A 17,568-nucleotide genomic window follows, 5' to 3' on the forward strand; every position below is an offset into this window, starting at 1 on the left:
CCCAAATAATTAAAGTCGTTTTCCTTTAAAGGTTTTATCCTAGTTACTTACAAACCTCGCCTGTTAGCCCTCATGGAGCATAGCCTACCAAGTATAGTTCTTTAACAAACTGTCCTGAACTCTTGTCCAGTCTCGTAATTTCATTCTCAACTCCTACTGTGTAGACTAAAACTTCGGGCTACTTTTTTTTCTACGAACAGCATGACAGTGATGGAGTCTTTTAAGTTAATTTCATTTGTCATATGAGACCTTTCACGGGAGCATTTATAAACAGTGGTCATTTTCTGTCCAGCCTTAACCCATTATTATTAAAAGAAAATACGTTTCAACATCGAACCACAGCATAATTTTTTATTATTAAAAAAATTGACAAAACTTTACACCATAAAAGTTTTTGCAAGATTTAAATATCAAAGTATTCATATCGAACTTCGGATCTCAATATAAAAATAAAAACAAGTTTTCCATAAGATTTTAACACTGACGGATTTATTGTCTTGCTTTGATCATAAAAATGATAGGTGCAATAAATATCCCAATTGATATCGCCATAGTTACAAAATTATCTGTAGATCTGCTAGTTTGACGAAAGGCATTCTGTGAGAGACTTATTAAACCAGATACCGCGCTGGTGATGCCATTCAATGTACCGAAATAACGTATTGGGAATGCAGACAGAAGGAAGCTAATGAAGCAACTGAATAAGAGCGATCTCAATACAACCAGGAATACAAACGATGCATAGGAAGCTATGTGATTAGGTATAAACATCATTGCACTCAGAGCAACAGCAGAGAGAGCCAATAGACCTAGTCCTGGGACTAGGCCAAGTGTTAGAGTATAGTACATTTTGTCGGGCATTGCCAAGTCACGTCCCTTGGTGAGCATATTTTGAATTCCTGTTCGAGCCCTTTTAAGACAGAAGTCAATCATAAGACCAGTAACTGGTGACAGTAAGAAACTCGACATAAAAAATGCTGAGGAGATACTTAATAAATGAGCTGCAAGTGGCTTGTCGTCAGAATACATATCATTTATGTGTTTTGCTAAGTGAGATAGGTAAAATGAGAAACGAAACAAACCCAAAGTAAACCAAAGATTAATCAGTAAGTATGGTAAAGAAAAAACACAACTTAATAAAGATGGGTAACGTTTATCCAAAATTGAGGATATTTCTCCATAGATATCCATTTCTCCCGAACTTTCAACTGACGCTTTCTGTTACAAAACAAATATAAGAAAGACAAACAATAGTAAGCGTCAGTTATGGAAGAAATTTGTTCATATCTGTATTAGATTCTAAGATTTCCTTCAGGTTCTAGACTATGTATTTCTGTCAAGTTGAATAGATAATGACGAAATGAAACGCAGACGAACACCATGCCCCAGCATACTAAAAATAAATGGTGAACTGTGAAAGATCGATGAATTCCGATGCACATACCGGGTAAGATTCAGTTATAAAGAAAATGTCATTGCATACCTATTATTCAGAGCTTTCCCAAAGCGTCTTTCTCTCTCATCAAAAATCCATGTTCACACCCGATGGGGATGAAAACAAATCGTATATGATATGTAAAGCTGGGTGTGACGGATTTCAAACAGACGCGATCTGTGTAGAATAGGGAGTTTAATGATTCTACTGATTTTGTGGTACATTAACGCTTATTAGAATACGTGATGTGCTTACAAAATTTAAGATTCTGTCGATTTTGAAATCCTGTCATCCTCACTTTTAATGGTTGTGTTATGGATAGCTTCTACTACAATTAAGACAAGCAGTTTAGTCTATCCTCAATGTGAAATAGCACACCGATCATTTCATGAAACTATCTTTTTGTATGTCAGAATATGACAAGTTTGAACTGAATCTACGTAGTAAACGTGTGAAATCTCACAACTGAGACTTCATTGACTGCTATTATTCGTGGAGATGTTTAGTAGGAGAACGTAATTCTAAGTTAAACACAAGTAACTATCATTTGAAAAAGCGTTTATAGCACCCGATGTAATCATGTCCTACGCGTGTTGCCATTATACTATCTCAGGGAGAAGTGAAACGATAAACATCATTGACAAGGTTTACAACATCGGATGTAGAAAGATTTTTAATCTGGATGTATTCAGTCGGGTTGCCTCAAACACAGAAATATGTATTGCTGTCTGCAAACATAACATCAGTTGGTAGTCACTCACCTCACATAAATTTTCTTCTTCTTTGCTGATGGAGGAGAATTTCCCCATATCTTCAGATTTCTGAGTAAGGATAAAAAGTGCCACAAAACTGCCAACAACTACTGAACCGGAAGCCAAAATAAGAAACGACCATTTGAATGGGAACATAAGGTAGGTCAACGATAACACATAAGCTATAACCGTACTTGAGTCGTACGCTCCAGACAAAAGCGATATGCAAAGACCGCGAAACTGTGGGAACATAGAACTGACTTGATGATTGCATATCAAGCTGCATATACTACTTAAGGCGACAAGTATACCGGCAGCGTAGAATAGTGGCACTCTTTCACCAGTTGTAAATGCAAACAATACGGTACCAACAAAGTACACTACAACTGCCAGCAGTTTTAGTATTCTCAGCCCCACCTTATCCATCAGTATTCCAGCAAATACAATAAGACACATTTGTGATACCATCCACACATTGAAAACAACTCCGAACATATCATAATGATACATGCATTCTCCTGCCGTACAGTTGTAAGCGTATACACCAACTGATTTGTAGACTGTTATGAGAGAATTGAAGCCATAATGATAGCCACCAAAGACGAAAACATCGAAGATTGCTAACGCCAATCCGAGCCAACGGCGAATTCCCGGCGGGATGACATTGTCAAGTTTCTGACCTATAATAACGAGATAGTTAAAATAAAGCTGTAACGGTGATGATCATTTTTAAGACTTACATGACCATAGAAGCATAACTACCGGAGTTACAAACGGAAAAATAAGACTTTAGGAGATTTTTTGATAGACAAACTTAAATGCCCATAGTGCGCAAAATCCCAACCTGAATGGATAAGAAAAGGCTGATATTAAACGTGGAACAGTAATACGATGTTGACGGTTTTCAAACATGTTCACCAGGTATTTGAACATTAACGAGAGGAACATATACAATCTGAATACTCTAAGTCAGTTAATCATGTGGAGTGTGGGACCTGACACATGTGTGTGAGCCTGTTGAATTCGCCATGCCACACAAGAATGGTTAGATAAAAATGTCATTGTAGAATCGGTATTAGTATAAGTAGTAGCAGAAAACACCATTTATACATTTGAGATGGTGAGAATGAATTCATGGGATAGACGAAAGATCTCAATAAATGGTTGGCATGTATTAACACATGTTATATTCATTTATGTTGTTCATCCACTTATGGAGAAGAACAAGGCAGTCGTGTTTTTACAAATCAAACGCTTGTATTACTCGAAGTCACGTGAAACAAAATCATATGGTATTAGAAATGTATTGTTAATCATTTGACCTAATCATCTCGAGGGAATAATGGCAAAGGACATTTGAGTGATGTTTAAGCTTTCAAGCATATTCTCCGTTCACTACTTGATGCTGTTAATCAGATTGTGTAGCAAATGCTGATAAATTATTAGGTTAAAAGAAGGCTAATTCAGCACTCAAACTGAAGTGGTAATTGATTCGGTACGACAATGTCTAACTATGCTACATACATTTTTTCAGTACATAAAATGTAATTAGAGAAATTTCGGTTCACAAGTGTTTCTTATTTCTACCAAGAAAATTCATCGAATCGTTTTTACCATTCTACTAGAACCAGTACCTTCAAAGTACGTTGCATGTTTTATTTGTCAGTCATTCCAGTACTTCACCAACTAATCTATACTGACATTCGCAATGTGTTGAAACCATTTTATACTACAGTATAGTTAAAAATTTTACTGCTCGGACATTACGTCGCAAAAACTACGTACATAACTGTCAGTATGAAAACAGATAAGAAATATGATAGATGATAAATCCTATCGACTTACACGAATTCATCTTTCGCACTTTGAGAGAGTGCACTCATGGTTTTCGTGAGTATATATATTATTAGCACACTAAAACGAAGCGAAATCTATAACCCTACTCATTCAATATCCAATAATTTTTGACCATCAAACAGCAACTATCTGCATTTAAAGAAGGAAACTCACTATAATGATGTCGGCTCAATATATTTTGATTGTATCAATCTCACTTTCATTAATAACAGTAGTAGAGTTATTCCAAAGGCTGTTAATTTCGTTTCTTCGGATTTTGTGTTCCTTATCTTATATTCCTCTCTTCTGATCTCTGGGGTAAATCTTACGGTTCCATTTGAGAAGGACATGAGACTGGGTGGGTTTTTTCAATCCTGTCATTTTAGTTCTTTCAGTTGACACGACTTACGTTTTCGGAGTGTCAACTCACGGAGCTTCAACACTCCATTTGTTTACGAATAGATGAGGAAGTCGATAGTCAACTGACATCATTTTTGTTCTTTATTGGCGTTTTTCTTCGGAGAGTCCTCAAATTATATCTTTCGGAAAACAAGAAAAATAATGCTGGATCAGATTAACATTTGTCATCCAGTAATTTTAAAACTATGATCCAGTAACCTCTGATTATTCTTTTTGATAACGTCAAACGATTTATTTTATCCAGTCAATCATCAAATGAGAGGTTTTCGATTCCAATAATCAACTTATTCAGCAGCTCATTGTCTCCTTTTGGGTATCGACTAGCCGCTCGTGTGCAATGATCAAATTATGTGCGAACGAACATAATATACGAAGTCGCAAAGTTTTTGCACCGACATGGTTAGAGGCTTTACGTTTTGTCCATAGTGTTCTAAAAATTTTGGCGACTTTTGCATGTCAGGCTGTAGAAGTGTTAAGGTTTTTGCTAACGACAACCCCGTGTTCATTGTGTGCCTGGAAAACAAATAGCTCAATGTTATCCACTGTATACTCATCTGATCCTTAGAAACCAATATGCATCATAATGCGCTTAGAAGCGTCTATTGTCAACTGTCGAATTTTAGGTCATTTTGGAGCTCTAAACTATCGCCTTCACTTTCTATCGCTCACCGTATCTTGAAATCATCGGCGTATAAGAAAGCCGATATTTTAAGGAGACTATGAAGGTTGTAACAACTTCGGTTGATCAGTTTGGAGTTGACCTCAAATATCTAAGTATATATTCAGACAATAAAACTCAAGTACTTTCACCTTCTTAGTTTCTATGGGGATTATATTTTCTGTTATATTATATTAAATGTTCAAAAGCTTTGTGTGTTTCAATGAATAACTTTACGCTCCACTATGTGCTGTCGCTCGACGTAAATAAATACCGATTCACTTCTAGACTGATTTCTATCAGTAGGACGAGGAGCACTACTGGCACGAAAAAGTCATTTACATAATGATAAAACATACCGCTAAAATTGAGTATTCTGATTCTATTTTCCAATCTACTAAAGTGACTGAGTGTATTATTTCTAGTATATTTTTTTCCAGACCTTCGGTTTGACTTGATCTGCCACATAATTGTTGATGAGAAATAGGAAATTAAAGACTAGAGTTGCATGTTTCATCTTACCAAAGGGTGGAAAATAGTGGAGGTTCATGACATCACCCATACAATGGGTCAATATGAAATTCAGTAGGGATTATTCAGAGTTCGCGTTGTACCTTGTTGCCGCATTCATATTTTGCACTAGAGTATATGTGATGATCGTGCCAACTAGCTAGTGCTCTAGAGAATCTTGTGACGACTCAGTCATCAGATTTTTTTCAGCCTAATATGGCTGCACTAAAGTCTCCTGAGATTAAACATCAACCACTTGAACACTGAGTATTTAAACCGCCTAGCACGACCCCACTCATCTCACAGTCTGTACTGAGGTACACCGAATCAATCAACAGATCTCGTTCATTAGATTTCAAGCAGCAACTAACTTGTTGGCACGTTCAACTTCGAGGGTGTATGTTGTAGCCAACATTGGATGGGATAGTATTTTTGATGAATGGATCTACTCCTTCTCCTTTAAGCTTCCGCATTCTGTTGGCTCTCAACAATGTGAACTTTTTAAATCAAGTTCCCTATTGTCTACCGACTGCATCAGCCTGCTATTTTTAATGGCGATTACATCCGGCTTGGTTGAGTCCGTCTTTAAATCAAGCCTCAATTGCTTGTTGGTTATCCTCCGAGCATTTGTTTAAGGGATCAGAATACCATTTAAATGGCTTCCTTCTGCACCCAAAGTGGCTTCAGCATTACTCACCGTCGTAGCATCACCACCCAATAATTCAAAATTTTAAGGTCCGTCTCGCCAGCATTCAACTACGGTTTGGATCCCTTTTAAGGGTTTATATGCGGTGCGAGGAGCAAATTATCAAGAAAAAATTCCTGACCCCGTTGTTTTATGTATTTTCTGTGGCGTTAAGTCTCTTTTGTTGGGATTCTTAAATAACAATTTAGAAAGTCTGGCTTAATTTTGTTTCATTTCCGTTTGTCTTTATAGTCCATATACCCTCGGCTAGGTTATTCCGGAGAAATCGTGTTGAACAAGCTGGTCAAGTAGATCTTTTGTAAACTCACTGTAATGCTTGAAGTGAGTTCTAGGTTAAACGCTTTCATTATCCTTGACCATATGAAAAAACTGACCTGTTTATGTGATCAGCCTTTGATTATTCAAATTAATTTTGACCGACACTTGTTTAGTAAATACATACATATAGCGAACTTCCTTTCCTATATGTCTTATATAAAAACCCAGCAATTGACATTGACGCGTCTTTGTCTCTGGATTACACTAATTGAGATATATATATTTTACTGGTCAGTACTTCCTTACGTTATCACTGAACACCTTTTATCTGACATTCGTTATATACTCATAGTCTCTGATCCTAGTATTAAGGCAGTTAATACGTAATAATTACTATATGCTCAGATATATTTCAGTTGGACAAGCTTTTTACTAACTCAGCTTCAAATTATGGCAAGTAACTCTAGTAAAAGGGAAATTTCACCAACTTCCAAGGCTACTAAAAGGTCAAAGTCTATAACCCCTATGACTGATGACTCAGTACCTGACGATGATAAAACCTTTATCTTCTGAGCCTATGCTACCTTTCCACAAATATCACTAACAATACCTAATTCTCCATGTAACGACCCCTCCGTCCCTTCGTGCAGTATGCCGAGGGTAAGACTAGTTGACACAAAAGGCGAAATACCCACGTGCATCAAAAGTTCGACATAATCTACCAACATGCTTTTCTGAGGCCTAAATCCAAAAAACCGAAAACCAAGGAGTCCAACGGTTTATCTCATACTTACAAAAATACCAATCGATGTAGTACTGATACTCACAAGTTACAAAAATGTTCTGGCCGAAATTAACGGTCGACTTAACCAACTAACACCCCTCACACATATATGGGGTAATAATACTGATAAAAATCTTGAACAACTCACTAGAGATGAGTGTAATTTAGAGTTTGTGGCTGAAGAAGTGACGAAAAGAGTGGCGTCTTCCAACAGTGCAGTTGTATACAATCTCCCTGGTCACACACACCCAAATAAGTTAAGGGACATCTACCTTAAAGCATGCGATATGCTGAAAGTCAACTGCCATGCCATCCACCTGAGAAGGAAGTCGGATAGCTTGATTTGCCCTCTACTCTTTAAGTCTAGCTGTTGTAGCGACGCTGAACAATTTATTGATTCAAGCAAAAATATTAGCTCATTAATTCCATACAAAAGCATAAAAGCCACTCCTGACCTAACGGCCTGTCAACGTCGTATAAGAAGACGTGAAGCAATAGAATCGTATGATAGAGTTATAGTAAATAGCCAGCTAAAACACTATGCAAGACAGTGAATGATATAAAGAGCATGGACAACAAGCATGATGTCATACCACAAACGGCAGGTCAATCCGTAGATCTAGATGAGTCTGAGATCAGAAACCTTTGGATAGGATACAGCCTTCAACTGCCACTAAAAAGCATGACGACATCTCTGATCTCGGCTGTTCGCTCAGTAAAGTACTAAAATGTGAGCCGTGTAACGAAACACATCCAACTAAACGTATCCGTTTTAAAATTGGTCCCCGTAATGATACTCTACAAGATAACTCGAATGAACCTAAGTTCAGCTGACAGAGGCAACAAAATCCTGCAGCCTTGACAAAAAAGAGTGGGGAGACAAAATCCGCAATACCGAATAGGGAAACACGTAAGATCGAGACCAACTGTGCTGTGTGTATCCCAACAACAGTGAATAGGTTATACCCGCTGGTATCATGTAACTTGCCATTAACACCTCTAGGTTGCAAAACGGGTAGTAGGCTTGAGCGTACCAAACCTTCTTACACGCGTCCTCATAAAAACTACCAGAAGACTGACCACTCCACTCACCCTCTAAAGTCTAAAACCAATAATAAGCATGGTGGTTACAGGTTCCTCACCCCATACCCTAACTACATTCCCCAGGATCATAATTGTAATTACTCTCCGAAAGAGAAATTTCAACACCCTTCAGTACCAACCCACCACATAGAAACGGCTCCCATGTACAAATACAGTCGTAACTACTCCCAGTTACTTGCAGCAGACCACCCCCTCATGCTCACACTAGCGTAAATAGATATAACAGAGGCTATGATCTTAACCATCAAAACTATTTTGCAAATAACGGCACACTTTACAGTAAACCTGTACCAGATTTTTTGGAATCAGGCGCCTAGTGGCACCCCTGTTGAAGCATTTAGCCCAAACCATTTCAAACCACGTGCGGATCATAAACTCGCTCTCCCTGTACAGTACGCATCAGAGAGGACTCCGACCCTTCCCTCCTCGGTAAACTCCCTGAGCAACTTCACTAACTCATTTGATACAACCCTCACTAACTCTAGCTATCGAAGAACACTCAATCCTTCACTTTAAACCCACATCAAACCCGCGAGGGTCATGAAAACTTTAATCGAGATACTCTCACTCATTTTAACTTAGTAGGCCATTTGTTTAATATGTGTTTTATCAACGCTGGGTCGATCTGCAATAAAAAGACTGATTAAACTCTGTTTGTGTCCATATATCAACCATTGATAGCAATTTCCTATATAGAACATAGATTGAAAGGACGAGGCGGAGAATGCCTTACTTACGCTCACCCTAGCTTAAACTCACTATTATGTGAGTTTTGTATTTGTATCATAACGGTTTATCGAGGTTTAACGAAGCATGGCACTACTGTGACTTTAACACGCTTGAAATTTCTTGGTTTGCAGTCAAGGCTCCGAAACGTTATGAATCATTCATTGAATGTCTAGAACTAGGACAGTGGACTCAATATGTCAGTAGCTCTACCAGATGTCAAAATATCTCGGACTTAGTCTTTACCAGTGGCCTCACTCCCAATACTGTGTATATTGGGAAAATGTTTCCAGGTAGTGATCATAACACTGTCGTATGTAGCCTTAATTTAAAAAACACAACCGGTAGGCGTAAAACTTTAACCATTCGTAGAAACTATCGCAAGGCTAATTGGAATAAGTTCCACAATTACCTATCAGGCACTGACTGGGGAACTTTATTTACTGCGAACAATACCGACACATTAACCAATATATTTTATCACAACATCGGAAGTATCATCAACAAAATCGCACCTTTAGAGTACTGGAGACCTAATTTTTCTAAAGATCTGTGTATACCGGTCGGTACACGAAGACGTCTGCAAAGACACTGTACTCGATTCCACAACTTTGGTGACTTTTCCTCTTTAGTAACGATGCCAGGAAAACTTGCCCAGACAGACGCAATAAGTACACAAAAAGCAGTCGAACAGGAAAAACGTGCTATCTAACTTATTAATAGCTAATCTGCACTCACCATACTCTCTCAAAATAAACTTAAACGTTCTAAATCGAGAGGTAACATGTTTATTAAAGACAAACAAGTATACGAAGATCCTAAACTTGTTACGGAACTATTGAGTGAACACTTTTGTTTCTCATTAACTGATGAAAAACCATTAAACGATTCAGAACTAATCACAGCATTTTCCTGTGTGATTAATAATGTAGACTTCAATGTACAAAATATCTCTAAGGCAGTCAGTACACTGGAACACTCCTACACTAATGGACCAGACGGTATTCCGGCCAGCATGATAAAAGGTGGAGGTGATGATGTGTGTGTTTTATTGCTCAAACTATTTGTGATATCACTTTCTACAGCATGTTATCCTACTGCCTGGAAAACGACACACATCATCCCCAAATTTAAAACAGGACCTGAAGCAAATGTTGAAAATTACCGACCCGTAAACATAACCTCAGTGGTGTCTATGGTGATGTAAATATTAGCTAAGGCGGCGGTAGTCCAACAGCTAATTACTTATAATCTCATCCCGGTCTCCCAACATGGATTTCTTAGGTCCAGATCATGTGATATATGCCTAGTTCACTATATGAATGATATAACCGTGAAAAGAGACAATGGAGTCCTAGCATTAGTCATAATTTTAGACTTTAAGAAAGCTTTTGATAAGGTTCCACACAAAAAGCTACTAGTCAAACTACGGTCCTTCGGAATCAACAACCCACTCTATTCATGGTTTGTTTCATTCTTAAAGGGACGTAAACAAATGGTAAAGTACAACGACTGTCTCTCATTACCTGGACCAATAACTAGTGGCATCATCCAGGGAAGTGTATCAGGCCCACTTTTGTTTCTCATGTATATAAACGATATATGTAGCATCATAAAATCTGGGAAACCATACTTATATGCTGATGATCTCAAAATAGTTTATAGCTATAAGCCAGAGGTTCTAAGTGAAAGTGTACCCCAGATTCAAGATGATCTCAATAACCTAACTATCTGGAGCGAAAAGTGGCAATTACCATTTAACCTCCACAAATGCGGGATCATGCACTTTGGAAAGCACCCCTATCAACTACAACTTTACTCAAACAAGAGTAGAGTCCAAGCACTCAAATCAGTACACGATCTAGGTATTAATTACACAGGATGCCTGGAATTTGAAGAACATGCCTCCTCTATTATTTCTAAATCTAGACGGCTAGTTTATTTCATATCAGTAAAACTTCTTCACGACAGAGACTGAGCTTACCCTTTACAAAATATGTATACGACCATCCCTTGAGTATTGTTGATTTTCTTCTCAAGCATGAATATCACAGACAAGACAAGATTAGATGTCCAAGGACTCTTCACACACCGACCGCTGGGATGTGACTCCACTCTCGATTACACAAGTAGATGTAAGCACCACTCTTTAGAACCTTTATGGCACTGTGGACTAAGGAACAATCTGATACTTCCCTACAAAGCAATATATGGATTCTCAGTTCTCACCTCCCGCCCAACCATGATCCACGACCTGTTTACAGACTCAGAAACAACACATATACAGTGCTTACTGTGAAACACCTAAAACCAATGCATTGTGAGGTTTCGCAGCGTAAAATAGTTTGTTATGGAACAGGCTACCAATATCTATCCGTAACTGCAACACTATCGCCAAGTTCAAATGACTAATAACTCTGTTACTTGGCTCTAAAAAGCTTCATCTATAATTCCCTAAACTCCTGCCCACCAATGAGACAGTTTGTTATGAACCGCCTAATATCCAGACCGATCATGGATCTAAAGGACCCCACTGTCATTAATATGAATATAAACATGTTTGTTCTCTACATTAAATGTTGATTTTTATAACAATCTGATCATGCCTGTAAACTGGTGTGAATTCTGTAAATATTATTTTCAGAATATATTATTATTATTATTAAACAAGTTATAAAGCACATGGTTTACCCTCTCTCATTACTCATTGATTAGTTACACCCTGATGCTCCTACTCCTCACTTTCAGATACGGAATCTCTCTAATGGTTAAAGTTGCATTATTCTTCCTAAGTGTCATGTCCTCTCATTTATTTTTTATATTACAAGTAGACAGATAACTCACTAGTCTTATTGATGCTGATCAACTAAAGCCGACGAGACAAGTACTGCTTGCACCCGTTGAGGAAGCTAGGACAAGAAACGTTGACTGAATAAGCCATCATCGGACGTTCTTTGATCAATTACCTATCCCACTTTTAGCAACATGTCTGTTGCAGAACCATGTTGCAGGTCGGTATTATTAAGAAGTTGATCTAACCTTTGATGATCGGTTAGATCTCCACGTTTCAAAATCGACCGTTTTAGGGTTTCCTGAGATTCTGGAACATCACTAGTAAACATACTAGGTGTGACGTACCTGTTTAATTCACGAGGTAGGGCCTTCAATACCGCGAGGAATTGTGTGAATGGATCAATCGTGCTCTGCTCATAGAAGTTGGCTTCTGCGTAGCAGAACTAGGCTTCGATGTTGTCTGGCCAGAAGAGCATAAGTGGAAACGAAGGTGGGGACGTAGACCAAGGGATGTGGGATGCGGTAACCTTTAAGTATAAATTTCGAAATACGTCCCAAGCCGTTTCGATTGAGGACTCTGGGTCTATTGTCCAATCTACTGACGATGCTGAGTGCATGATGTCTTGTATGTTTGCTTTCCAGACGTTAGGTGTGAATTGAGCTGACGTGTGCTCGTGATTGACAGGTTCACAACGTCCTCCTCGTGATCGCTTCTTTCATATGTTGCACTAGGGCACGTGTGATAACCGCATCAAGTAGTTCCTACTCGAAGGTATTATCTGACGATTCAGTTCTCGGATTTCATCAGTCTACCATGGGTGCATTAAAGTCCCCTAGGATTAGACATCTGCCACTTCGTGACCAAGTGTTGAGACTGCTTAGCTGGACCTCATTTATCTCACAACTTGGACCGTGATAGATCAAACCAATCGGCAGCTCTTGTCCCTTGCATTTGAAGCGGCAACTAACTAATTCACGCACCCCACTCTCATGAGATGCACTGTCGATAATGGCGAATGGAATAGCACTCCTAATGAATAGAGCTACTCCCCCTCCTTTACGCTTTTGTATTCTGTCGGCCCTTACTAATGTAAAACCCTCGAAATCAAGTTCCCTACTATCTATAGACTGCGTCAGCCAAGTTTCTATGACTGCGATTATGTCCGGCTTAGTGGAGTCAATCTGTACACCTGATTCCGATCGATTATTGAACAAACTCTGGGGGTTGGTGTGACAGATCTGAAGCCTATTTAAGTGGCCTCGTGCTTCATCCAGAGTGGCTTCGGCACCATACTCTGTCATAGCCTCACAACCCGAAAATTTACAATTTTTAGGTCTTTTTCGGCTGCGTTTTATCTAAGCTGTAGTTTCTTCTCGGCTTCCCGACTTTTTACACGGTCCGCCAACGGTAAGTCCTTACAGAAGAAACTCCTGAACCCTTTAATTTATGTCCGTTTTGTAAAATTAGGTCGCGTTCGTTTGGAGATTTGAATACTACTTTGAGTAGTCTAGACTGATTTGGCTTCAGATGCGCTAGGTTTCCTAGTCTATACACCTTTAGCAAGGTGACTCTGGAGATGTTTTGGGGCATAACTTGGTCGAGTAGTTGTTTTATCAACACAACGTCATGCTCAAAACGAGCTTTCGGCTTTGAGCTTTCACTTTCCTTGATTCCATGGAAAATGACTGATCAGTCGCTGTGATCAAACTTTGGCTTTTCGACTACTTTGGTGGGGGTAGGATTCCCTTTTACATCGTTTTATCGTTTTTTCCTTACGACCTGTAGCCAATCGTCGACGTCGCGTCAGGCATACTATGGGATTCCGGAGGGTTGAGGACGACCTGGGAGGTCGGGTCGTGTTTCGCGTTGGAAACCGATCGAGCCTTGGGATTTCGGCTACTGGAAGTTCCCTGCTGGGTACCATTTTGAAGACGGGAGACAGAAGGGACTTTTTTCTCGAGTTTCTGGTTGGGACGGACCTCCCTGAAGGCGGTCCTTCCTCCTTTGGACGATGTGGGTCAGCACTTTTCTAAATCACCTGTGCTTGCCTTACATCAATCTGCGTGTCGACAGATGGGGTTCTGTACGAAGTGTCCCAACCGCGCTTGTTAAGACACTTTTTCGCAGCATCTACCATTTGGATGGCCTCGGTTAACAAGCTGTTTGCATCCGAACAGCACTGGTGACAAATCTATACGCAACCATTTTTACTGAGCCGTTTGAAAGCCGCAGGCGTTAAAATCGTGCAAACTTCGTGGTATCAGCCTTTGCACTCATCGCATTGCATGCCACTGTCAACGGGATATCGACAGTCTGAACGTTGGCAATTACTTTTTTGCACTTTCCAGTTATTAAGGGTCTTTTTAAAAAGGACTAGACACAATAATACTCAGAGACAAAAATGATCTTCGACAAAAAAGTGGAGAACTGTAAATTGTTATCGATTGACGTTATTTTTCGTAAATGATAACGCCAATTAGCACGACAAAAACACCTGATAACTAATATGGAGAGAAGAAAAATTGTAGGAAAACGTAAATTTTGGAATAAAACAGACAATATAAATCGGCAAAACACCACATGTGCAGTAGTAAAACATGACTTTCAAGCAATGCTGCAAATTAACTGACATTTTTTTAACCACCAGCGCAGTCAGAATAATAAACTGTTGATACAAGGAGTTGCTCAAATCCTGGAATCTTTCTTCACAATCAAGGAGGGTTTACATGGTGAACAACTGCTCAATATTAGCCCTTCACTGAGATATTGAATATTATTATGCTATCCGTAATTTTGTTGGCGGTTATTCGGTTGGGCGTCTTCCGTAACGAGGACAACTACATTATGACGACTTCAGCGCACAGTGTACTTTCGAGCTAGACACGAGTCGCTATATATCAAGTATTTTTCGAGGGGCTTTTCAACCATTAGTAGTAACCGTTCTCTACTATAAAAGTACAATGAATTCTAACAAGGAATTTTCGAATAACTTCGAAGCTTATATCTTTAAAGCTAAGAAAAATATTTTGCAAACTATTAATAAAAAGAATTCCGTAAGTAGTGTCACGAGGATCTATCGTCGTGATTTGAAGTCTCATCTCTCCGATGTATCGGAAAATGTGGCTTGCGATTGTAATCACATGAGATCATACACTTATGGCAATGTAGATAGTGATCTCTCCCCTGGAAAACACAATAAATACACGCAATCAGTTACATATGTAGGCGGTTCGTCGCGGATGTTAAGCAGTGAAGAATGTGAGTTAGAGTTCAGTTTCATGCTTCATTTTGTTGTACATATTAGTTGTGTGTGATTGTGTCAAATATGTAGATCCAGTAAATTTCGAAGTGCGTTTTATTTTCAATGGTCTTTCTAGCTGTATGAATGCACACGTACTTATAGTGGGTATGTTTATGGTGCTGCTCTACTCCACTTCATGGTTTTCACAGTGATTAATAGGTTAACTCATGAATGGGTTACGTGACGTTCACGCATGTTCTTATTTGTGTTATGATTTCTACATAAGTGTTGTTATGTTTGGTTTTCATGTCCCCTTTGGTGAGGATCCACGTGCCCACCTCTCAAAAATAACTTGGTAACAATGTGTTTTTCCCAGATTGTCTGTGGTGTCTTGAACATTCAATATTTTTCTAACAGAAACTCAAGAAGACCGAAGCATGTCCTCTATACTATTATATCAACTTCATAAATTAAAATATGGTCCCCGGATTGGATTTCAAGTAGTTCCTTGCTGACTATTTTGAGACCTTATGCTTACCATCTTTAGTTTTGAGGACTTTTGGACGTATGCTAATATACTTCTTGAAATCAGAATATCTGAAGTTACTGTCTGACTCTGATAGTAGTTTTTATACAAACCTAGTCTCGACTAAATCTTGTACACATCACAAGATCTTATGAAGTGTTTATTACACACTAGTCAAACACCATCTTTAATTCGTTTGTGTAAGGCTTTCATATCGTTCTGATTTAAAGTATTGGTTTTCTGTCAGGTATTCAATGCTAAGAAATACGTGTTCCATACATTCTTCAGAACCCAGTTTACATATGGTTTACATTAAACTAGGGATTTATTTGGAGGTAAACCATGAAACAAAATTGTAAAAATCTTACTATTAACTTATTATTTTGGCTCTTTGGTTTGATAATGTTTTCATATATTTACATTAGTTTAAAACTTTGTCTTCAGTCGATATGAATTTTTCGCAAAGTTGTATTTTGCAACATACTTTGTACTCATCTGAATATAGGGCCCGTTTCAATATATAATTGTTCAAGATTGACTCCTCTGTGATAGAATCTGTAATGTATCAGACGAGGTCTAGATATTACTTACATCGTATATGTTCTGTCAGCCTAACGGTATGTCAAAAGTTAGATACAAATTGTACTTAGGATGGGTATATTTTAGATAGGCTAATGTTGAACGTCAGACAAATAAACAAAAGATGTGGTGACCCTTTAAAGGATCGGAATTCGGTAATACACTGACTGAAATAGTATTAAGGTGACTCAGTTCTTATTAGCTACTTAAGAAATACAGGATGTGGATGAACATACCATCATACAGATGTATAAAGCATGTTAAAGGTGATTCAGAGGGCCAAACACGTGGACAAAATAAATGGAAAGATTATGATACTAAATTTACACGATATTAAATGGAAAAAGGATTTTGGAATCAAACAATCTTCACCTTATTGTAAAGAAATTTACTTCTCTTCTTAAAGGATGACCTGAAACTGACCATTATTTAAAGTTAGAGTTCAATAAATTTTAAATTTTTAAGTCAGTCAGCCGGAGAGTACAACCTTGCATAAGTTGTTACACCACACTAATACAATGAGATAAAATTGCGAAGACAAGTCCCTGATTAGTAGAACTAATAGCAGCGTCACTAGTAGAAGGGAAGATTAGAAACAGGAAATACAATACAAGAAGAAACAATTTATCCTCAAAAGTAAAAGAGAAAAATTATAAAATAATTTCGAAACTTGGGATCCAAGGGTTGATAAAGAATGAATGCAACTTAAATGGTGATGTTATAGTTGTATACAGAACATACATCATATACATTCTATTTGAGCACAGAAATGTTTATATTATTTCACTTTTCTCTAGGTTACTGCTTTACGTCAGTGATACGTTCTCGAATGCGCATTTACTTTGGTTTCTGGCTACGTTTAGCTACAGATTATAAATCCGCACGTATTTTGCGTGACCATAATCTACTCAAATCATCTTTACTTTTCTGGAAATACGGTATCCTTTTTGCCATGTAAATTGATTCGTCCTTCTAGAAATGACTTTCAGAAAATTGATAACGAGGTACAGATTTGTTCCATTTACTGAGATTTAAACAATTAAACTGTATGCATAAACTTCATTTAATACAAAAATTTATCTTGACCAATTACAATATGCTGGGTGGCGATTGAAACGTACATTATTTTTTATGGATTGTTCGATCAATGAAGTACTTGTTGGCCAACCTTATTCCTTATATTTACCTCATACTCGATGTCATCTTGTAGTTTCTTCGCTATTCCTACTTTTAATGCCA

At 38.2% G+C, this 17,568-nt stretch overlaps 2 protein-coding genes across 2 annotated transcripts; one reads left to right on the forward strand and one right to left on the reverse strand.

The window, feature by feature from the left end:
* Positions 1 to 325: 325 nt before the first annotated feature.
* Smp_169090 (hypothetical protein) lies at positions 326 to 2,682 on the reverse strand (the record flags this gene model as incomplete). The annotated part of the gene is made up of 2 exons (XM_018795912.1): positions 326 to 1,218; positions 2,197 to 2,682. 2 exons carry the CDS (start codon positions 2,680 to 2,682, stop codon positions 490 to 492), a joined length of 1,215 nt encoding a protein of 404 aa, XP_018650177.1. The 3' UTR covers positions 326 to 489.
* A 12,261-nt stretch (positions 2,683 to 14,943) lies between these two features.
* Positions 14,944 to 17,287, forward strand: Smp_169080 (hypothetical protein; the record flags this gene model as incomplete). Its single annotated transcript, XM_018795913.1, has 2 exons — positions 14,944 to 15,241; positions 17,127 to 17,287. 2 exons carry the CDS (start codon positions 14,944 to 14,946, stop codon positions 17,285 to 17,287), a joined length of 459 nt encoding a protein of 152 aa, XP_018650178.1.
* Positions 17,288 to 17,568: the final 281 nt, after the last annotated feature.

This window comes from Schistosoma mansoni, chromosome 2 (genome assembly GCF_000237925.1).
Source record: "Schistosoma mansoni strain Puerto Rico chromosome 2, complete genome".
Taxonomy (NCBI): Eukaryota; Metazoa; Platyhelminthes; class Trematoda; order Strigeidida; family Schistosomatidae; genus Schistosoma; species Schistosoma mansoni.